This window comes from Equus przewalskii, chromosome 13 (genome assembly GCF_037783145.1).
Source record: "Equus przewalskii isolate Varuska chromosome 13, EquPr2, whole genome shotgun sequence".
NCBI lineage: Eukaryota > Metazoa > Chordata > Mammalia > Perissodactyla > Equidae > Equus > Equus przewalskii.
Window position 1 is genome coordinate 76,376,341 of NC_091843.1, and position 23,649 is coordinate 76,399,989.

At 35.5% G+C, this 23,649-nt stretch overlaps 1 protein-coding gene across 1 annotated transcript in view; it reads right to left on the minus strand.

Annotated features, from left to right (window-relative positions):
* Window positions 1-23,649, minus strand: part of ADGRV1 (adhesion G protein-coupled receptor V1) — a 511,275-nt gene that overhangs the window by 461,227 nt on the left and 26,399 nt on the right. Inside the window, exons 2-9 of the mRNA XM_070569690.1 lie at window positions 13,734-13,918; window positions 11,353-11,502; window positions 10,151-10,246; window positions 8,096-8,200; window positions 5,873-5,986; window positions 3,396-3,961; window positions 2,767-3,037; window positions 2,053-2,382 (exon numbers count right to left, since the gene is read on the minus strand). Coding sequence (XP_070425791.1) covers window positions 2,053-2,382; window positions 2,767-3,037; window positions 3,396-3,961; window positions 5,873-5,986; window positions 8,096-8,200; window positions 10,151-10,246; window positions 11,353-11,502; window positions 13,734-13,918 — 1,817 coding nt within the window. The remainder of the gene's footprint in view (window positions 1-2,052; window positions 2,383-2,766; window positions 3,038-3,395; window positions 3,962-5,872; window positions 5,987-8,095; window positions 8,201-10,150; window positions 10,247-11,352; window positions 11,503-13,733; window positions 13,919-23,649) is intronic.

A 23,649-nucleotide genomic window follows, 5' to 3' on the forward strand; every position in this document is an offset into this window, starting at 1 on the left:
AAATGTGCCCTGGTGGCAGCATTCTAGTTGCTTTACCTTCCTGCTCAACAGGGCCAGGGCCGTGGGCTTGACCCCCTGCTCAGTTCCACCTTAGTGAGCCAGATCTCCCGCCACCTGGCCTGTCATCTCACAAGAGCATTCCACAGGCCACAGGGGGACCAGACACAATTGGGAATAACGTCATGTTCTGTTCACCCATCACTCCAAGAAGAGAAATTCAAGGGCCCTCCAAAGAGTGGTATCCTCATAGACAGAAGTATGCATCGTATCCTAACTTCCCCCTTTTGAGAAAACACAATAAAATAGTAATAATAATAGCAATAACAATGAAGATGAACATCAGGATCTCCCATCACTAGTGACAAAACCTTTGGGGACGTTGTCAAAGGTCTCCCTCTGCAAAGGCATATTACAAAAAGGAATCCTCTACATACTGACAAATCATATATCCCCATAACAGGTCACCCACTAGACCCCTCCACCAGGAGTCTTCAGGAAATGTACAAACATTACAAGCATGAGCGGTGGCTCAGCGAAAAAAAATGCCAAGAGTCTTCAGAATGAAAGGGCCCACCTCACTGAGTGCTGAGCAAGGTGGGACACAGCCCTGGGAAAATCAGAACGCCAAGAAAAAAAAAGCTTTCAGAGATCAAGAGTAAGTTACCCACAAAGGTAAATAATTTCTTTCCCCTCAAATTTGTCATCAGCAACTCGGGAAGCTAAAAGACAATACCTTCCAAGCTCTGAAAAAGAAATTATTTTAATATAGAAATTTCTACCAAGCCAAACTATCGGTGTGAATATGACGTTTTATTTTCAGCTGCTTAAAGACTCAAAACGTTTACCTTGCACATACCTATTCTGCACATGTATTTAAGGAAAGCTATACTACAACAAAACTAAAACATAATCCAAGAAGGAAAAGGCAAGAGATCAAGAAAATTCAGGAGTTCAGTAAAGACAGTCCTAAGAAGCAGGAGTGAAGCCAGTGTAGAAAGCAGTTAGTAGAGCTACACTCAACATTTGACGTATATTAGACAGCTGGAAGACCTACCGTGGGGAGGATGCATACAGAAAGGAGCAATTACAAACTCCAGAGAAAGCAATAATAAGCCATAATACCAAGTCTAGGCAAAAATATGAAACAAATTTAAATGTGGCATGATTCAAAGAAATTATCGGACTATGAGATTTCATTTGATATATATTTCAGTTAGCAAAATGTATGGAGACATAAGATTGTATGCCCTTTCTTTATTGATCCATTTGCACTATCTGATTCTGTATTAAATTTATTTAATAAACAAAATTTGATAAGCACCCTTCATTGCTTTCTAATTTTCAGACTCGACCAATATCAAACGCATGGAAAACATAATCATGGTATCATAAGTGAGTGCAGATGTTTTAAACTTTGGCAATAAAAATAATACTTTGGTTAGTAAAAGTTAAGAAATAAAAGAGATAAGAAGGAAGAATATGTTATAGGGCCCTTATTTCTTCTTATTAAGTTGATGAAAATCCAGAGAGTCTAACTACAGTTAACAGAAGAAACAGATTTTTTTTAAGTATATTATTTAAAAGTATCTACATTTTTCTCATATTGCTTTTTTTATTTCTGGAATGCCTTCCCTGCATGATGAAAAACATATTTATCCTACAAACCCTGTTCCTATATCACGTCTCCCCACATCAACTTAAAAGAACGGTAGATCTCTCTCTCTCTCTCCTGGTCCTCCCTCATTAACAGTCTGTGAGTTACTCCATAACGTCTTCCATTATATTCTGACCTGCATTTCATGTCTGATACACTTTTATTATCACTTGATTAAAAATATTAACTTTAGCGGAACCCTTGTTTTATTCATCCTTATATGCCTTAGGAGTAGGAGCAGACACAGTCTCTCTTTGGACTTCCTAAATAACTTTTAGCAACCAATAGCAGAATCCAAACTATAACTGAGGGCAAAATAATGGTTAGTTAACTCTCTCACAAAGATAAGTACACTTGCAATTTAACCAACGTTGAGATTATTTTAATCATTAAAGTACCTGTACTAGGAAGTGAGCCCCATTTTGAAGGAACGCATCATTTCTTATCGGTAATTTTGTAGTGACATGGGTTTTTTGTTCTGGAAAAATGAGGCTATTTCTCCTGGATATATTTAAGATGCCATCTTTTGCTCGCAAAGGGTCCACAGCTCCAGCAGGAATATAAAGTGCAGAATAAAACATCTTCACATCTCCTTTAGTTCCTCCTAGTCTTGTAAAACTCAAGGATAAATATCGTTCCCCTGGGCTGCTTTCAATCTTCTGATTTTCCACAGGAAAAAATGTTATTAGGCCATAAACATCATCACTATCCTGAATGTAAAACAAAAGCTACAGATAAAGGAATAAAATATTAAAGTGCAGAATTCTCACATCTGAGATTACCAAACTGTTTATTTTCTAGGCTATTTGAACTTTTTTATACTTATTTCTATATCATATCTAAAAATGATCACTTCTTATCTGTAATAGAGTAAAAAATGAATCAAAAGCAGATGTGAAAACTTTTCTAATATGGTTTGTGGAATTTTTTAAGAGTAAACTTATTATATACAGAAGAAACAACCTTGAGCAAGGGAAGCAAACATTATTTCCAAAACCACTGTTCTTCCCGTCACGTCAAACTAAACATAAATGTCACCTGTGTGATCAAATTCTTTGGCTCTTCTATAGCTCAGAAATACTCACACGAGTAAAGCATAACAAGAGACCTACCTCTGCTGGTTCGCTGACTTCTGCACCTCCTCGTATTGTATGAGGAAGAATCTGAAGTAGATAAGCTTCAGCCTCTTCTGGAAGATCATCATTAACGACAGTAAGGGGAATTGTTGCCAACATCTGCCCTTGTGCAAAATGGAGAACTCCAGAACTTGGTCTGATATCTGCTGTGACCAGTGAGGGATCACTGTTATTCCGTGTCAATACCCAGTTCACCGAAATATTCCCATGTGTGCCACCATTTCTAACCACTGTAATTTCTTCAAATCTAGAATTTTTTAAAAGAAATATATACGGTTACATAAGACACTCTATTTCCCTTAGATAGGCTTTTCCACTGTCACGTTGGTCATCAGATATTGGTAAAAGCATAATCCATATCATAAAGAATGATTGCTTTTAACATTAAGGAGTAGATATGTAGAAATGTCCTGGAAAACCATCATAATATGAATTCACTTGCACAATCAAATCACTCTCAAAATAAGAAAGAAAACAGTGAAACTATAGCAGAAAAAAACCCACATACTCTTTAACAGTTAAGCATTGTGTCCAACATCACAAATATTAAATCTTGGAATAATATATTAAAATAAATGTAGCAACGAGTTTAAAAGAAACCATACCTTGATGTGGTATCTTCATCAATTACAACTGCCCTTTCAAACAAGATACTGTTGAATGAGAGGACTCCATAAGGTTTGTCATTTGGCTTAATGGTGACTTGTACAATAGAAGGGCTTAAGAGGACAGCATCTCCCTGTAAGGTATCTTTTAGTAACACAACATGAAATGATTCAGCAATCTCTGGTATGGTGTCATCAACTATTTGAAATTTCAGGTGTGATTCATAAATAAAAGGTGGAAAAACAATAGTTGTATTTGGCTGAAGATCGATAAAGTCTAAATTTTGCTGGGCATGCGCTGTTGAATTCCCAGTTATAATAACATAATTGATCAAAACTTCATATTCATCAGAGCCAATGAGATTTCCATTGTCATCTTTTCCACGAACCACTGGAATTAGGAGTATGTGGTCTTCCTCAGGTACCAAATAAACACTTTGAATGAAACTCACAGGACTATCATTTTTCTTAATGATGATCTCAACTGAATTCCTAGAGGTGTTGATATCAGCTCCTCCTTCTACACTTTTCAGTTGAATCAAAAACATCTCATCATTTTCTGGTACCTGTCAAAGAATACAAACAGTGGCAAAAAAATCAATAGCCAGAATGGCTGCAAAGAAACCAAAGTGTAAAAAGTCACTAGGTTTCTATACAATTACACAGAAATAAAAAATCTTTAACTTAAGGGAGCAGATAGAGAGGCTTCTTTAGTGTCCATTTAATAAAATATTTTCCAAAGGTAAACAATATAGTTTAGATAAGGAAGGAAAAGTTCATAAGGCAATGGTATGAAGAGGTAATGACATATAATGTCTTTCAACCTTGGTCGATCTTTAGATAACTCTAAAGACTTGACAGTAAAAATGGACATAAATTTTTACTAGCTTTATCAGGTTGGTAGGGTAAGAAGCAGAATTCCGAAGAATCTGGACAATTATATTAAACATCATATACAAATTGTCAGCTTTCAACCATGTGAATTATTCTTGCTTCCTTCTAAATGGTTTCTAATTCAAAGGTTAAACATATGATTCCCAAAACAGACATTATGTCTTTCTGGAGAATAAGCTATAAGACTCACTATTAGGTAAAATGTTGACATTGTTAAAGTGAAACCCAGGAATAATCTCCACTGTGTTGTTTCAGCTTTTCCTTTACTATGAATTCTATTTTATGAATGGAAAGAGAAAATAATACATCTTTTTACCTCCATCAATAGCAATATAAAAGGTAATGCTATTTGTCTCAAAAAATAAAATACTATGATTTGATTGATGATCTTTTTTTCCACACTTCATTGGGGAATAATTGACAACTATAATTGTAATATATATAGTTTACAATGTAGTGATTTGATAAACAAACACATTGTGGAATGATCACCAGGATCAAGATAATTAACATATCCATCACCTCACATAGTTAACTGTGTGTGTGTGTGTGTGTGTGTGTGTGTGTGTGGTGAGAACGTTTCAGATCTGCTTTCAGCAACCTTCCAGTATCCCACGCCGTATTATTAACTATAGTCACCATGCTGCATATTGGATGCTCAGAAGATGATTTAGTTTTACAATTAAAACGTATAATTAATCACTGTCCCAAATTATAACCTTTCAATGTTCTGGGATCTAAAAACAAAAGGTTTTTATTAGGTTCCAGAACCAGATGAACTAGAGTTTTCAATACTACTTAATATTTCATTTTTTCAAGAGAAATACTCTTCTCAAAGCATGGCTTCTAATTGATTTATTTTTTTTCCTTCTCCTGGGATTTGCTGTGATTTTCTGTGATGCAGTTTCATGATTTTTTATAGGAAGGTGAAGGGATGATTATAAGTTCCCAGCTATTCCCTTTTTTTTTTCTGGCAATACTAAGATTATTTTATTAAAAGTCCTGTTTTCTCTTGTTTAGCTCATGAGGAACATCCTTGTTTAACAGTGTTCAAATTCATTCTCTCCTCAGCAGTTAAACTAGCCATGTTATATATCTCAATCCTCGGTAGCTTCAATGTGAAATGTGAAAATAACGAAAGCCTTCCTATGAATGTGAACATTTAAAAGACCCAAACAAAAGAATATCAATTGCAGCAGAATTTTCTTCGCTTTTATAGTACAATATTTATGCTGGGTAATTAGTATTGTACCTGTTCAAAACTGAAATCACTAACAAAAATCAATTATCAGGGCTTACAAAATGCTTAAATTTTTGGATTATGCATGGTTGTCAGTTACATTCAAGTTCATCAGCTTTTAGATATACAATTTAATGTGAATTAAGGTAAATATTAACAAGATATATCACAAAATAGCTATTTATAGCTAAAGTATGATTGGCCACAATACAATAACTTTACATAAGACTATGTTCTTGAATAATTTCAAACACTGAACACAATTTAACACTTGACATCATGTTCTCTAACATGTCTGTAATACAGAGTCCTGGTCCCATTTAAGCATCTGACATTATCCCACCTCGTCATCAAGGACTGTCAAGTTATAAACTACTGTTGCTTTGCCAGGGGGAAAGGTGATATTTCCTTTAACTGGACTCAAATCTTCTTCAGGTGGATTTGGGCCCCCCTCTACCTGCAAAGAAACACACAATGCCATCAATAAATACAAAATACTTCACAAGAGTAAGAAAGCATTACTGTGATGTCAGCTGACAAAAATCTGAAGTTCACTTAAAAATGTTTTGCAAGAATTATACTGACCTGTATGTAAGCCTGTCCTAATTAATAGTCAAGGCCTAAAATATAGTTATAGATCTTGACTATAATTACATTAAACTACATGGTTTCTTTCTTTTTATTTTTTTAAAGATTTTTTTTTTTTTGGTATATTTTAGTTGTGGGTCCTTCTAGTTGTGGCATGTGTGACGCCACCTCAGCACGGCTTGACGAGCAGTGCCATGTCCACACCCAGGATCCGAACCAGCAAAACCCTAGGCTACCGAAGTGGAGAGCGCAAACCCAACCACTCAGCCAGGGGACCAGCCCCTAAACTACATGGTTTCTAAGAACCTTCTCTTTTTTCTCAACCATTACATTAAACCTGAGGAAAAAAACATATTTTTTCTTGAGAGAAAGGTATTCAAAATTAGTAATTTCTCTTAAGTAAGAGAATCAAACACCAGTTCCACTACTGACTGTGTAATCTTGGGCAAGGTATTTAACAACTCTGTGCTGCATTTTCCTCATCTTTAAAATGAACATCATAATATTTACTTCACAGACTAGATGTAAAGATTTAATGAAATCATTCCTTTCAAAAAGTATTTGAGTCCTCCACACCTGACCTCCTCTAGGACCTAAGGACATTGCAGTGGACAAGGCAGACTCTCTGCCCACAAGGACCTTCCATTTAGCGAAAGGGAACAAATGATAATCAACTGTGTATGTGTCAGATGATGAGAAGCATTATGGAGAAAAAATTCAGAAGGGCATGAGGGGGACTGAGTACTAGGAAGAGTTGCTGCTTATACGCAGTGACACTCAGTGCGAAGCCCTTAGAACAGCATACGGCAACATTAAGTGCCTCACAAATGTTAACTGTAATTATTTCAACACAACAAAAGGCTCAAGACCCAGTAAAATAACTTCAGACAGCTATACGCAAGTTGAAAACACTGTAACCTGATGATGCCTTATCCTTTCTACACTCAATTTTTTTCCAATTTCTCCCATATTCAGTTTCAGATATATTTTCAAAAATGTATTATCTAAGTGCATATTCCTAAGTACATGAAATACTGCCTGAGGTTTCCTGTGTAGAACTTGCATATTTAATTAGTGTTCACCATGTTTTTCATGAATTAGAGACTTACGCCATTTTACTGTCTTATGTAATTAATATAACCCACCACATGATGTAGTCCCTATAAGGAGAAGTAAAAACTGTTCCATTTTTCAGTACAATTATGCCACAGAAATCAGAAACTATGCCACAATTATACACTTTATTGATATTATAATTAATATATTAAGGCAGAAACTGGTATCAAAACTTTCTAATGCTGTTTGAAAATAGCATATGATCATGTTCTGCATCTCATAAAACACAAAAGTTAGTTGAAGATTTAAACATATATCTCAAAGAATGGCAGTATGGTGACACAATGGTATACATGTGGTCAGATAGCAATAAAATGGAATAGTTACAGCAAGCATCCTAAGAAATGCACCTCACCACAGCCTATCTTATTCATGTCAAATGCTGTAACATCTGTGAACCTCCCTGGTGGAGTGTGAGTGCTGTTAAAAACACCACCATTAAATGTGTTTTTAAAAATGGGGAATGTAAATGGGGGAAGACTACATGCTAAATAATCTTATATAAGGCTAAGTAACCCATAGGCATTTTTAAAATTTATATCCTTGAAAAGGTTTATCATAAAGGTTCTACCAATTTTATAGAATTAACATTCTTCTTATTTTATTTCGTGGTTTATTATTACCCCATATCTAAAATGATATCGTGTGTTTCATGTAAGCACAGTATATTCAAGCAGCAAGGAAAACATTTTTTATAATAACCATGAAATTTATCAGATAATAGAGGTATTTACTTTTATATCATTTTTATTAAACATTAATAATACGTTTATTATACAAGGGATCCTGATTTTTAAAATTGTAGCCATCTGCTATGAACTCTAAAGTGTCACCACTTAAAGTGATTTCAGAGTAGACTTACCTCAAAAGTCACAGTTACCATTCCATAGGTTCCTTTTTCTCTGATGAGAGTAAGAGGCACAGATTCATTTCTCCCCCTGGGCTCACTCACCATGACTGAGAAAGGCTATTGGAAAGAACAAAGACAATCAGGTGCTGATCAATCAAGAGATAAGAAGTGGTGCAAACCGTTACCTTAGAAACCTCCACAGACAAATCAATCCACATTGGACTCTAAGAATGTGGTATTTCCTAGCATTAATTAACTGTAGCTAATGAAAAGCTATTACCATTATCACAGTCATCATCAATGTTATCCTCATCACCTGTATCATCATCATCCAGCCTAGGAACCAAAGCCAGCCAATTTAGCAACTCCATGAGCTGAATAGTTAAATATTAAGCACGCAGGGCAGGTGCCCTGTCAGAGGCTGCCTGAAGCATGAAGACTCCACCAGTCAGGGACCCGGGACCAATGCTAGAGACTAGGATGCATTCTCAGAAGCTAAATGTACAAGATCAAGAAAAAGAAAGGAAGGAAGAAAGGATGGAACCTTTAAACAAATCAGTATGAGGTTGGGAATGATAAGTTGGGAGTGAGTGTAGAGGAAAAACAGTATAGAGAGAAATTAAGCAACTAAGGGAGACTGCTTCATAATTAACATTCAAATAGAAATAATTTTGTAAATGACAATATAATGGAGGTTACAAAATGTCTACTCTGTTGACATGATCCACATAGATTTTTTAATAAAGATACTGAAACTACAAAGATCATATTTACCTATAACCTACCTTTTTTCAAAGAAAATTTAAGGTACTAAGAAAATGACATACAATACACCAACTGCAGTAGCAATCTAAATTGGAAACTACATTAAAATCTGGGGAGTATCACATCATATTTTAGTAATGATAACTAGTAACGTGATTCAAAAGGACTCCATAACAGGAAGGTTATTGTAGTACAAAACTTAGTGGCCAAGTCTAATTGGATTTGAGATAAATTTTGTTTTATTTTAAGAGCTGGAAACAATTTCTTTCAAGCAGGGACCTGTCTTGTATGTTTGCTTCTAAAGATAAAACCCTCTGAACATAGGATTGGCCAGGGACACAGGAATTTGGTGATAAGAGAGAAAAAAATGAACTACTGAGCAAAACTAAGGGGATGACATGGAGTTTTAACCTTTAAAAAATACTAATTAATGGGGAAAGCTCAGGATGGGGATTGACTATAGAGTTTTTAAGAGCTGTAATGTCTGCTATTCCATTTTAAGTTCACTATAGGTTTTTTCAGCATTCTTTCAATATGTTTTTCTCGTCTCCTAGTCACTCCAAACTTTCAGAGGAGGCTGAAAAACAGACAAGCCTTCTTTACGCAGCAGTTAGGGAAATCAAGCAAAACAAACTGGGTTACAACATCTGCAACAGACTGAATGTGCCCCCCCGAAATTCATATGTTCAAATCCTAACCCCTAATGTGATGGTATTAGGAGGTGGGGCCTTTGGGAGGTGACTAGGTCAGGAGGGCAGAGCCTTCATGAATAAGATTAGTGCCCTTAGAAAAGAGACCCCAGAGAGCTCCCTCGCCTCTTCAGCCATATGTAAACACAGCAAAAAACTGACTATGAACCAGGAAGTGGGTCCTCAACAGACACTAAACCTGCTGAAGCCTTGATGTGGGACTTCTCAGCCTGCAGAGCTGTGAGTAATAAATTTCTGTTCTTTTTAAGCGCCCCCAGTCTATGGTATTCTGTTATAGCAGATCAAACTGACTCAGACAACATCCGAGCTACGCTGGACCACCCAGAGGAGGTAATAACTGAGTCAGGTGCAACGATCAGCAGACAGAGGTTAGGACAAGAGATGACCCTGATCTTACAGGTCTCCTTGATTTAAAGAAATGTTAGGTAGAGCAAATGGACAGTCTACAGAAGGTGGAGTAGGATGGAGTTAGAGTAAATTTTATTTAAATATCAAAAGACAGGCTGATACTAGGTAACATCATGAGAAATAATCAAAACATTTAACAAACTACTATCTAGCAACCACTATATTAATCAAACTGTAACCATACCATATTAAATGAAATAATTCCAAATGCATTGTCATTTGATAATATTGTCACAGTAACAGTCCGTGGCCATCCAAGCTTCACGTTTGCTGAAGGTTTCTAAAACAGAAGCCCAAAAACAAATTAATAAGTTAAAAACAGGAGGAAAAAATCATTTTCACAGAATTTCTGTCTTTAAGTAATTATTCAGAATGTGAATAAAAATACAAGTATACTTTTAATGCACAGATAAAGAAAATAAATTCAAACTGAGTCAATATGGTAAAGAAATGTCAAATAAAAATTCTTCAAAAATGTTTTTAAAACCTTTAATCACTGATTATTAAAACATAACTTATTATAATTACAAGGAATCACTAGCTAGTAATACTACATAATAATTACTCTAATATCATTACTAATATAACAGAGAATTAAGTAAGTAGTATGAAATTCTACTCAAACATGATTCTTCTCTTATAGAAGGTGCTGAAACTTAAGAATTATTCTATAAATGAGAGCCAAATTAAAGATAAAAAATTAAAACAATTTTTCTAATAAAAATGGGAAGAGTTTTCTGCAACATTTCTATTTATATGCAACAGAAGCATAAAAGAAACTGAAAAAAAGGATTTAGCAAAGCAAAACATAGCTGTTTCAAGTATCATTTTCATAAAAATTTTAATCATACTGATACGATCATTCTAAAACAAATTCTCACTGCCTTTCGGAAAAAAATCAACTGGAGCAGTGTTAGCAGTCATTGCCTCAACCTAATAGATCAAGCCATAAAAGACAATTAAGTCTTAGGCTATTCAAGCGTTTTTCCCAGGGGTACTCCGAATTTATTCTAAGGCATAGAACCTCCCACTTCCATGCCTGTTTTTTGTATCTTTCTCCTTTGAACTCAGAAGTCATGGTCATTCTTTGTGCATCTGGTACTCTGGGAGGAATAAAAGAGAAAGGAGCCAAAGGGAAGACAAGGTTTTCTTGAGCATCTGTCACGGCAATTCTAAATAAGCTGAATGGATCCAAAAACTAGCCGTAGAATCTTCTAAACAAGATTGTCTGAGGAATAACCAGACCATGGAATTGCTGAGGAGGTTATCAGTTCTGGCTTCTATGAAAACCACAAGTCACCCAAATTGGCTTACCTCTAGAGCAAAAGATTTTTAAGGGTTCCAAGATTTTTATGAGTTTAAGGATAAGGAGGAAATAGGACTCACCTGTAATGTTAAGTGAAAAATAAAAGTTTCATCAGGTTCTGGTAAGTCATCGTCACACACTGCTATGTACACTGTCCTATTTGTTTCTCCAACAGGTATAAAAGCTGCAGCGTACGTGTCAAAAAAGTCACCAGTGTCGTCTCCATACAGCTATCAAATGCAAAATATGAGTTGTTCTTACACAACACAGTGTCAGGACAAGCAAAACTGATGCTAACCGGAGCAATCAACAGAAAAAACCTGAATCATTAAATGACACTGGTGTTTATAGATAGGATGTAAAAAACAAAACAAATATTTAACTGATAAAAATCACCTTCAAAAAACATTATAAAAAGAAATGATTCTACACAAAAATATTTATGCCCTAGAAGGTAAAGGATTCATTACCTAGAAACATAAAAATTAAATAGGAAAGCAATGATGTGAATTTTTTTCTCTGTCTCTTGATATATCTGAAGTGGATTACAGCAAACTTAAGAAGACAAAATGAGGCCAAAACTCTCCCAAAGAAGAGGTGGAAGTAGTCTGCCAAAATATGTCAGGAAAATGAATTATTTTCCCCATCAGTTTCAAAGAAACTGCTCTTTCCAAAACTTTCAACCTGAAGTTTTATTTATATTCTCCTACAACTTCAATAAAGATCCAATTCTTTCAGGATTCCAAACTTATTAGTCATTATAAACTTTTCCTTAACTTTCTAAGACATCATTCTGTAACATCAGCACTGCTAATAAGATTCTCATGGGAACAATAATTACGAAATCATAAAGGAGCAGCTTCTTGTGCAAATCGAAATGAGATTTCTCTCGCCAAGAACTCAAAATGAATAATTTGGCTATTAGAAAAAGCTATGATATTGTACAAATAAAAAATGAAAGACATTTATAGGGAAATTTTAGTGAATTTCTAGTTTTCATTTGTAAAAATTAAGTTTTAAATACTTGAGAAATCCAAGTAAGCCATCAGAGGTGTTGGAAAATGTGTACTCACACCTTACACGAGTGGCACAGTCTTTTAGAAAACATTAAGTATCAAGAGCCGCTGAAACAAACAGAAAAACACAGCAATCCAATCCAAAAAATAATTCAACAATCAAAAACATGCAAAAATCAACATGTATGTAAAGAGTTTCATCAGGGCAACATTTATAACAGTAAAAATTGGAAGCAACCTCAACAAAACATAGTTGAGGAATGATTAGGAAATGATGACACCACCATCAAGAAAAGTTGTGAAAATGATAGAGTAACCTGAAAAAAATATTAGGATACAACCAAAATTATATGAAAAGATTATCAAATATAATATATACTCAAACTAAAAATGAATTCAATAAATGTATGCATATGTCATAAACTAAAAATTAAAAGCAATGTACAAAATTATAATACTTGGTTTGTCCCATAGATAATTTTTCTTCTTTTCTCTTTCTACAATGTTGCACAAGGTGATAATTTAATCTATTGCTTAAAAACCTATTTTCGAATACAAAAATTTCAAATACTTTGGGCCTCATATATAGCAATAGCCTTAGTGGTAACGTGACATTACTTTCCAGTTAAACATAGACACAAACATATGCACACACAATCCATCCATAACTAAACTGTGTGAAGGACAGGTAATAGTTTAATGAATTCCACCAAACTTCTACTTAAGTTAATATACTTAATTTCTCCCCCAAAAAGAGCTCTCTGACATAAGTAAGGTTTTGGTTTCTTTTTAATCTTTAGCCTATTTTCTAGAATTGTCAGTATTTTTCTTTTCTCTTTTTTTTAATTGAGGTATACTTGACATATAACATTATATTAGTTTCAGGTGTACAACATAATGGTTCAATATTTGTACATATTGCAAAGTGATCACCACAATAAGGCTAGTTAACATCTGTCAACACATATAGTTACAAAAAATTTTTTTTCTTGTGATGAGAACTTTCAAGATCTACTAAAAACCAAGATATAATAAAAACTAAGGATCTTTTAAATTGTCATTTCTCTATTTTTAAATATTTCATATATTTTCTCTAAGCCACCTGACAATAGATAATATATCTGAGCAGAGATAACGAGAATCCAAATTAAAATGTTCTTTTACTTAAAAATACTTGATATGTTTGTTTATTTGTTTTAAAATAAATATATGAGTATTTTAAAATAATCAGTCTGTATCTTCACAATACTCATATTGTCAAATGCACATGGCTGCCTTGCAGCACTCTGTAAACCTATAAAAGATACGCATGGAAGAGTGTATTTGCAAATCATTTATCGTAACAAAATTACTCAGAATCTTAAACAGTAAAAAAAAATCCTTGTCACTGAGACTAAGAAATTTTATATTATTTTGCTAAGAACAGAACCACAATCATTTCTTACCGATACAATTGCAGTGACATTGGCTGGCTCTCCTATCCTTTCAATGACCAGACGAATAACTGTTGTACTTGTTTCATTAACTACAAATTCTGTTTGTCCGCCAAACCTTATTTCCGTTTCTCCAAACACAAAACAGATGAGTAAAGCTAAAAGAAGATTTACTAATAAAGATGCAGAGGACATCCCTATAGAAAAAAAAAAGATTTTGTTCACAAAACATATCTAACACATTTTCATTAGATTCTGCTGTCTACAGATATAAACACAGAGTAAAGAATTAGACAGTATGCGATTAAGAAAAATATATCAAATATTAAGCCATTCAATTCAAATGCGTGATCACAGAAATAAGTTAAAAGTCACATTGCTTCTTATGGTTCTCTTTTACTATTCATAACTACTTTTTGTTCTTTAAATTCTATACCAAGATAGTAGTTATAACTAGCCTTAAACTTATTAAATTTAGTTTGTTAAAAAATCTGACCTTCCACTTTATTCTAAGAAAAACCAAAGCAGCAACATGGAAATTAAATTAAAGCCCATCTTCCCCCAAATGAAACTGTAAAATACAAGACAAAACTAAAAAGTTATCAAATTTAATGAGACTTATTCATCTATTTATTTGATGATCATACCAACATGACAGAACTCTTGAAACTGGCATATAAAGCAGCTGACGATAAAAATTTTTATTTATTTATATATATTTATTTATTAGTAAAGTGATTTCCTGTTTTTGTCTACTTTTTCCTGAAATTTGTCTTATTGGAGAATGCTTTTCAAAAATTTTGGTTATTTCAAGGAAATGCTAATCCTTTCAAAGAAGACATAAATTTCCAGGACTTAAATTTCTCCCATTTTACTAAAGGAAACACTAATACCACTTGCTAGAAAATGTCCAAGTTGCTTTAAAAATAAGCAAATTGAGCAAAGTGTATATTTCCTGCTTTTCCATAACTTATTGTTTTCCTCTTACTACAATGTGTGTGTTTATGAGTCAACAATATTGTTCGTACTTTGAGCACTGTGTGATTCAAGTGCTTTCAAAGGCACAACAGTGCAGTGGCCTCTTGAAAGCGCTGCTGTTTTGTAATGTAGATGTACCTCTAAAAATGTGAACAATTTATCTCACGGATCATTAAGATTCCAATGGATCTATGAGATCAGTCACACGAACATAACAAGTTCATGCGTTTTAAAGGAGAACTGCATTATGTACTCTATGAGCCAAAATGCTTCCTATTAATCTTTACCTTGGTCAAGAGGTAATAAAATTTTCATGCATGTGGTATTTCCACATGGCTACACATGGCTTTATATTTAGGAACCACCAAATACAGGAGTTCTTGATATATTTTAGGGTTTCAATGCAATTTTCTCGGTCAAGTATACTCAAACAATGCAGTCTGAGATTGATCAATGATGGCTCACCTGTTTATGGCTGCAAATCCATAGACGGGGATGTGCAGTTCATAGGGAGCCCAGGAAACAGACATAGGCCTATAGGGACAGAGATTCTGGAGGATTCAGGCATTCTTTCCACCTGTGCCTTCTCTTTAAGAAAGCCTGCCAGGGGCTGAGGAACTTGGGAGAAGAAACAAAATAGTTCTCCCTCAGCAGCTGCAAACTCTTCCCTGACTTCTAAGCCAGGAACATTCCAAAAGAAAGAAAATGAAAAAGATGAGAGAAAGGGAAGGAAAAAGGCAAAGCCAGGGAGAGGCAGGAAACTGGGAGTAGTACTGGCTAAACCAAGGACAGCTGAACATCCTTTGTGGAATTCTAAAGCCAGAATGACTTCACACTACTGACAAATAGTGGGAAAGAAATGAACTAAGGATGAGAAAGAGAATACAGAAGGGAGCGGTGAGGAGGTAGCAACCCATGCCTTGGATGTCAAAGAAAAAGATCAACTTTGGTCCACCTTGATTTTGAAAGAAAAATTTCAATTCCTTGAACATGAGATGTGATAGAACCTTGAGCTGAGAGAAGACACTTGAAGTTCTAAGTGAGAAAGAACGAAGGTACTTCCAGCATGAGAAGGGGTAATCATGAACGACTGGGAACATAAGTTCTCAAAATCTGTCCTACATAAGAATCAACTCAGATGTTCGTTAAAATGCTGATTTGCACACCCAGAAATTCTGAGTGAGTTAAGGGTGGGGCCCAGGAATCTGCATTTAATAAGCAGCCCTGTTGATTCTAATGCAATGGATCCTTGGGATACACTTTGAAATACACTGTCCTACAGTGTGAGGACTGTGTCCTGGAGTAGACATACAGTAGACCCCTTTTTTGATTTAAGTTAGTTACTGAATTTTTCAATGCGATATGCCTGAACTTACTGCAGACTTCATATATTTTTCTACATGTTACTACACTGCATTTTAAGATACCATATATCCTGAAGAAAAACTGTAATGGTCTATAGAAAGTAATCATAACAGCAAATGCTTATATAGTGGTGGTCTAGGTATTTTATACACAATAATGCATTCAATCTTCACATCTCTATGAAGAAGGTGCCAGTATCATTAACCCCATATTATAGCTGAGGAAACTAAGGCACAGACAGTTTAGTTAACATATGCAGTGTTATTTAGCTAAGTAAGTGGCTAGGAAGGACTTGAACCCAAGAGTCTACCTCCAGACTCTACCCAATAACCACACTATATTGCCTCTTTCATTTTGTCCCTACAAATCACAAATCTCCATCTTGAATAATATGGTAGGTAGTTCATGCTACATGTTTCCAAGCATTTGACTATTTTAAATTCATGCACAATAACCAAAACTACCATAAAACTGCATAATTACAAGTCTCCTAAAAGTTTGCGCCTTATTATTCTGATAAACGCTACCTTTATTTAACTGAAACTACAGTTCTCTTGACTACTTTAAATATTTAACGGCATCTTTTAATGTCAGGACCAATGAGCTCGAATGGTGCATTCTTGCTGTTTCCCAGGCAATTAGAGCCCCAAGATCTTGCAGTTAAGTCAGTAAATTCACTTTAAATTGGTGCACATCAGTGAGTTTTGAGATTATGCAAAATGAACAAACAAGCATGACTGGAAATGCCTCAAATTCTGTGACATCATTGATAATTGAATCTCCTCTGCTTTCATCTTTTCAACTTGTAAGAAAAGATGCTGAGGCAAAGTTGGCATTCAACAGAAATCAAAAGATGAAGAAAAAGCTTTGAAAGTGAAGTTCCCATTAGAAGACAGGCGTAATTACACAAATGCTGAATAGTTTCTTTTTTAGAGTAACTAGGTACATTTTCCTCTATCATAATAAAAAACTAGTCTTTGGAATTCCCTTTATTAAAGTCAGAAAAGTAGGCATTAGTAACTGACACAACATGTAAGTCTTATCTCTATTTCAGGTCACTTTTTCTCTTATTAGATTTAATAAAAGTTTTACATGACCAATCAGACCCCCATGTTAAAATTCTCTACAAAATGAATTTCAAACAACCTATGTTCAAAGATCATGATGTGCTTAGTTCATATTCTGTCACAATTGTGAGAGAATAATTTTAGCATTACTGAGTCATTCCTCTGCTCTGTAATGGCGTGGTGCTCCAATATTCAAAGCTTCTCATTTCCAACTATCACCCATGTTCTCCTCACGCCTCCTACTCTTGCTCAGTATGATTCAAAGGAAATGAAAGCTGTTTCAGCCAATAGATCTCTCATCTCTTAATAGATCTCTTATCGTGTTAAAACAATATGAGATTTAGGTTACTTTCTTGCTTATTTCCTGAATTGTAATACAAGGTTTTGATAGAGTCCTGACAGCATGCAGGCACAAAGTCTCAGGTCATTGGATTCTAGTAATCATATTCAGCCTATTCAACAAGTCATCTAATTCTGTAAAAAATATTTCAAAATTAAAATCAGGAAAATATTAGAGTAGCTCCTACAATGCAAATTGGTTGCTTTCAGAAGAGCAGCTTACAGTTTGGTATACCATTTGTAAACCAAGCACTACGATACATTGTGTAACACCCTGTGCTAATCATTGAGGACGCAGAGATCCATAAGACATGGTCCTTGGCTCCAAGATACTCACAAGGATGGACATATGATTCAGATCAGGCCAATCAAAACCAATAAGACACAATTCTGAGACTTTTGCTCAAGCATAAGGATGTGGATTTCCTCTACCGCTAGATTCGGGATCACGTTGATTGAGGCCAGTTTCCTCCAAGCCTGGAAATGAAACCTGCACAGCCAAAGAGTGAGCCAAGAGGTGGAGAGGAGCCAAGTCGTGACAATCAAGCTTAGGTTCCTGAATCCAGCTTTACCCTGGCCCTTTTAGTTACTGAGGAGATAAATTACATTTTTACTACAGCCAGTTTGGGGTGCATTTTCTGTCACTTTCAACATCAATATTTATCCACTAATCTCCAATCTGTGACACTGTGAACTTACATTAGGATATACCAAGCGGAAGACCCCTTGGAAGTAGAAGTTAATGCCTTCTGATTGTCGCTAAAATGCCAGTATCATGCTTCTTTAAATTAGCCTGGCATTAACTCCTTTCTCTTGCTTTTTTCCTGGATGCCTAGCTCCTTCTTCTCTTTTGAAAAGCTACTGGTATTTGCTAACTTTATTCCCCACTTTGACTACTTAGCACATAAACATATTAAATGTCATTTATAAAACAACACTCACCAATACAATATGTCATAATAACCAGTGAATTCTAAATCCTGTTTATCTAGGATATTACATCCCTCCCATCTTGTCTCTTATTAATTGGTACTTTAGGAAGGGGAGCAAGTATAGTATATTCTGAGTAAATGGGAATAGTCTCCTATTTTAAGTTTCAATAAGTCTGTAGAAACAGAATAGAATAAAATAAACAAATGAGACTCAAGACCCAATAGATGACAATGTAAAGAAAAACATAAGAATTCAATTGATTTTGCAGTAGTCAACTTTCACACAAAACTTTTCATCAACTTGAAAGTTATCTTTGTCTTCTGAAGTTTCAGAATAAACAACTGTACAACCTCTGTGAGTGACAGGACAAGGTGAAAGTACAAACATTATTAGCAGAATTGAAGGGATGCAATGACCCTTTGACTAGCACGTAGAGATAAAGAGAACTACTCTCACAGCCAACACAGAGAGAGAGAAGAACAACAAAAATGAAGAACAAGAGGTCTCTTCCAAAAGACTCAATGAGTCAAAGGGAAATTTAAACCCAGATTAGGAATGCTGAACAACCAGCAGGGAAACACACTATCAGATCAGAAGAAAATAAAGGGAAGGTGGAAACAGCCATACTGAAGATCTGTACAGAAGAGACGAAAGGATGACAGATTCCTTTGAAGCAGATTCCTATGAGGAAGAAGCCATAATTCTAGAAAGTGAAGTGAAAGCTGCTCTAAAAGTACTGGGAAGAAATAAATCACCATGAATAGATGACATATCGATAGAATGATTTCAAGCCACAGAGACTGAATCTGTCAAAATCCTAACAAGAATACGCAAATAAATACAGAAAACAAAACAATGGCCTACGGACTGCCAAGCCCCAAGAAAGAAGATGCCAAGGAGTGCAGTAACTATAGGACCATTGCTCTAATTTTCCATGCAAGTAAAGTGAGGTTCAAAGCGCAGCAACAAAGGCTTTAACCTTATACAGAGCACGAAATGCCTGAAGTCCCAGCTGGATTTCAAAGAGGAAGAGGCATACGAGATCTAATTTTGATTATTCGTTGTCTACCAGAGTGCTCCAGAGAAGTTTTGAAGAAGGTTAGCCTATGTTCTATAGACTACAGTAAAGCCTTTGACTGCGTGGATCATGAAAAGCTATGGGCTGCTCTTAAAGAATTGGGTGGGCCTCAGCACTTGATTGTCCTGATGCGTGACCTGTATTGTAGACAGGAAGCCACTGTCAGGACAGAATACAGAGAGACAGAATGGTTTCCATAGGCAAAAGTGTCAGACAAGGGTAGCTTTTATCTCCCTAACTGTTTCATCTGCATGCAGAACATATCAGACGAAAAACTGGCTAGACTCAGATGAAGCAGGAGTGAAAATTGGTGGAAGAAATCTCAACAATCTAAGATATGCAGACGACACCGTCTTACTCACAGAAAGCAGCAATGACTTGAAACGACTTCTGACGAAAGTGAAAGAAGAAAGTACCAAAGCAGGACTTGCATTTAAACATCAAGACAAAATCATGACTACAGATGAATTACACAACTTTAGACAATGAAGACACTGAAACTGTTAGAGATTTCTTCTACCTTGGCTCAGTCATCAATTTAAATAGAGACTGCAGCCAAAAAATCAAGAGAAGACTGAGACTCTGAGGGGCAGCACTGAAAGAAATAGGAAAGATTCTCAAGTGTAAGGAAGTATCATTAGAGACCAAGGCCAAGATTATCCACACCCTCATAGTCCCAATTACTATGTACGGGTGCAAAAGCTGGACAGCAAATAAGGCTGACAGGAAAAAAATTGATTCATTTGAAATATGGTGTTAGAGGAGAGCTCTACGGAAATCCTGGACTCCCAGAAAGAAGAGCAAGTGGGTCCTAAAGTGAATTAAGTCGGAACAATCCCTGCAGGGAAAAATGATACAACTGAGGCTGCCCTAATTGTGGCACATCCTGAGAAGGCAGGATTCTTTGGAAAAGACAATAAGGCTGGGAAAAGTAGAAGGCAGCAGGAAAAGAGGAAGATCAAGTGTGAGATGGATTGACTCCATAAAGGAAGCCATAGGCCTGAGTCTACAGGAACTTAACAGGGCTGTTGAGGACAGGACATTGTGGATGTCACTCATTCATAAGGTTGGGAGGACTCAGAGCCCACTTGACAGCATGTAACAATTGACCCTTTAGCTTCAGCTGTTGCCTTGTCAATGTTGTAGCAAGCATCTTCCCATGGTGTGACCACCAGGTAATTAATACTGAAAATATGATCCTAATGGAGCAAGGTTTTCAAGTTTAGAATTACTCGAATTCTATTACATTTTCTAAAGGGCATTCTAAAACTATAGAATTACTCCCGTGGAACAAGAGAAGTTTCATCATTCATAGCATCAATTATTCAGCCTCTAAGAATTCTTAATCTGCGTTATTTGTATTTGGCAAGGGCTACAAAAAATTAACCTTTTCCTTCTTCCATAGCAAAACAGAATTTAAATTTGCAACTTGCAAAAAGAAAATAATCTAATGCTACAAATAGAAGAATTGCTAAATATTTTTAAATGATAAAGGATATAGTCTCTTATAATTAACCAGACTATAATATTTATTACCTTTATTTTTTATTTATTTTAAGTGTTTAAGGAATTTATTTTACATGTCTTTAAATAACATATATACACACACACTACAAAATTTAAAAGGAAGAAAAGGTAAGCAATGAAAAGTCAGTCTCCCCCACCCCACCCCACCAGCCATGTTTCTCCCACCCATAGTCAGTCAGTTATCAACTTCACTTGTCTCTCTCAGGAGAGAATCTATGCATATATTAAGATGTATGTCTGTAGAAGAAAATTCCTATGACAGATTTTTGTTTCTTCTACATACAGAAGAATCAACATTTTTTTTTCACGATGGTGGTTAATAGAGAGATAGGTACTAGGCTAGGATGTAGACATTCACGATGGGAATACATTTATCCTCTCAAGTACACGCCATCATCCTTGCAGAGCTCATCATGAAAATGACAGCTTCCGTTGACTTTCACTATACCTACCAATTCAACTTCTCAGGAAAGTTTGACACAAATCTGGCAACTTGCACTTTCCTACGCCACACATTGTCAAATCTACATTAATCAGGACTGCCTGACCTCTACCCGTGGAACACAAGAGTCATGCTAGGATCCCCCTTTACATCATCCCGGGATTCCCTTTGATTCTCTCCTGTGTTTGATCTCCTGTTTGCTGATTCCATGCTTTTCCTCTTTCTTGGTTTACTTGGTTTATTCCCTTGTTTTGATGGAAAACATCCTCTACTAACTTGCTAAGAAAGGGTGTAGAGAGAGAAACATTTTAGGTCCAGTATGTTAGGAATTATTGTGATATTAATCTTCCACTTACCACATACTTTCATTAGGTACAGAATTCTAGGTGAAAATAATTTTTTTTCACTATTTTGAAAGCCTCATTCCATTGTTTTCAAATTTCCAGTGCTGCTCTTAAGAAATCCAAAATAATTTTGATTCTGAAATGTTTCATGTGTTTGCTCATTTGTGTTGTCCCCCCCAGAAGGTTCTTCTCTTTGTCCACACAAGTTATGGCATTTCATAGGATTTCTCCTGGAATGGGTTTATTTTTGTCCACTTGGCTAAGCATTCAGTCAATCCCCTTCAATCTGACACTCATTCTTGAGACCTGGAAAATTTTCTTATATTATTTCATGATGATTTCTCCCCTGTCCATCTTTATTGTTATACCATCCTAAAACTCCTATTATTTGATATTGGTAATCTGGGACTAACTCATTTTCTAATCTTTTATTCTCTCTAGTTTCCAATTCTTTTATTTTTTGCCCTACTTTCTGAGAATTTAATTCATCATTAAATTTCAATCCTTCTCCTAATTTTGACTTATGCTATCATGTTTTCAATTTCTAACAATTCAATGGTATCCACTTCTTTTCCATTAATCCAACACCTTCTTTTATCTCAGAAAACACTGAATTTTTTTTTCTAAGTTTTCTGTTCTCTTTATAGTCTCTGTCACTCTAAGTTGGTTTGTTATTTATTCTGGAGTCTATCTTCTATATAAGAAGATTTCTTCAGATATCCGACAATTCTAAATTTGCTGTATATGCTTCAAAGTAGGAGACTAAAATGATGACTCACTGCTCTGAATACATGGATCTGCATATCTGCATATGATTAAGAATAAGAGACCAGAAGGACAATTGGAAATTCTGAGTATGTGTAGGAGAGTGTAGCTTGTCAACGTTGGGTAAAATGGGTAAACTCTTTATTAGAAAGTCTCAATTGTAGTACCTTTAGAAAAGACTTTACTCTCAGGTTCCCCAAACAGGACTCTTCCATTCTCCTATCTAGAAGATACAGATGTAACTACGAAGACGTCTGAGACCAAGGGCGGAAAAGGGACTGGAGTCTCAGCAGTCAGCAATCATATGATCATCTAATCCCCTATTTTCTTTAGAGACCCTCACCCTCAAACACGCCTCACATCCCCAGTCAAGAAACCATGTTTTACTGTTTCCAGAGAAGGAAGAGTTCAGTTGCAGGGGGGAGGAGGGAGTCAGCAGCAGTGGAGAATGGAACAGACGATGAGTCTAGGAATCCAACTACTCTGGGAGCAGCTTTCACCTCTTCTAGTCGCTCACCTCCCACACGTAGTTACAGAATTACCTGCTACTACCATTTCCTATACTGTTTGAAGGATTATTCCGTGCAAATCTGGCTATTTATTGGCCTGCTAGCTTAGAGTTAAGCGGCCATGGCTCTGCTAAGCCAATTACTACTCATCCCTCTGCCTTCTGGCACAAAAACTGCATTGCTATTTTCTCCTCTCCTTTTCTATCCTTGTGGGTTGATACAATTTTTTTTAAAAAGAAAAGAAAAGAAAAAAAGCCCTTTACCGTAAAGTTTTAGGCCGTTGAAGTAGGGCCAATATTAAAAGTATATATCTAAAATTCATATTTCCCCCAATTTTCTTAAATATTCAAGATCACTTTAAATTCTGTTTGTCACGGTTGTACAAAACATTTGAGTCTCCCATTAGGTGCTACCAACACTTTATTTTCATTGCCTTCATAATTTTCACTAGTTAATTTTTTTACTCATTCACCTACTTTTGTGTTAATCATGTATTAGGAGTCAAATTACCTAGGATCTAGTCCCAAATTGGGTGATGGGTTTACGGGGTTCACTATATTATTCCTCTACTTTTGTGTATG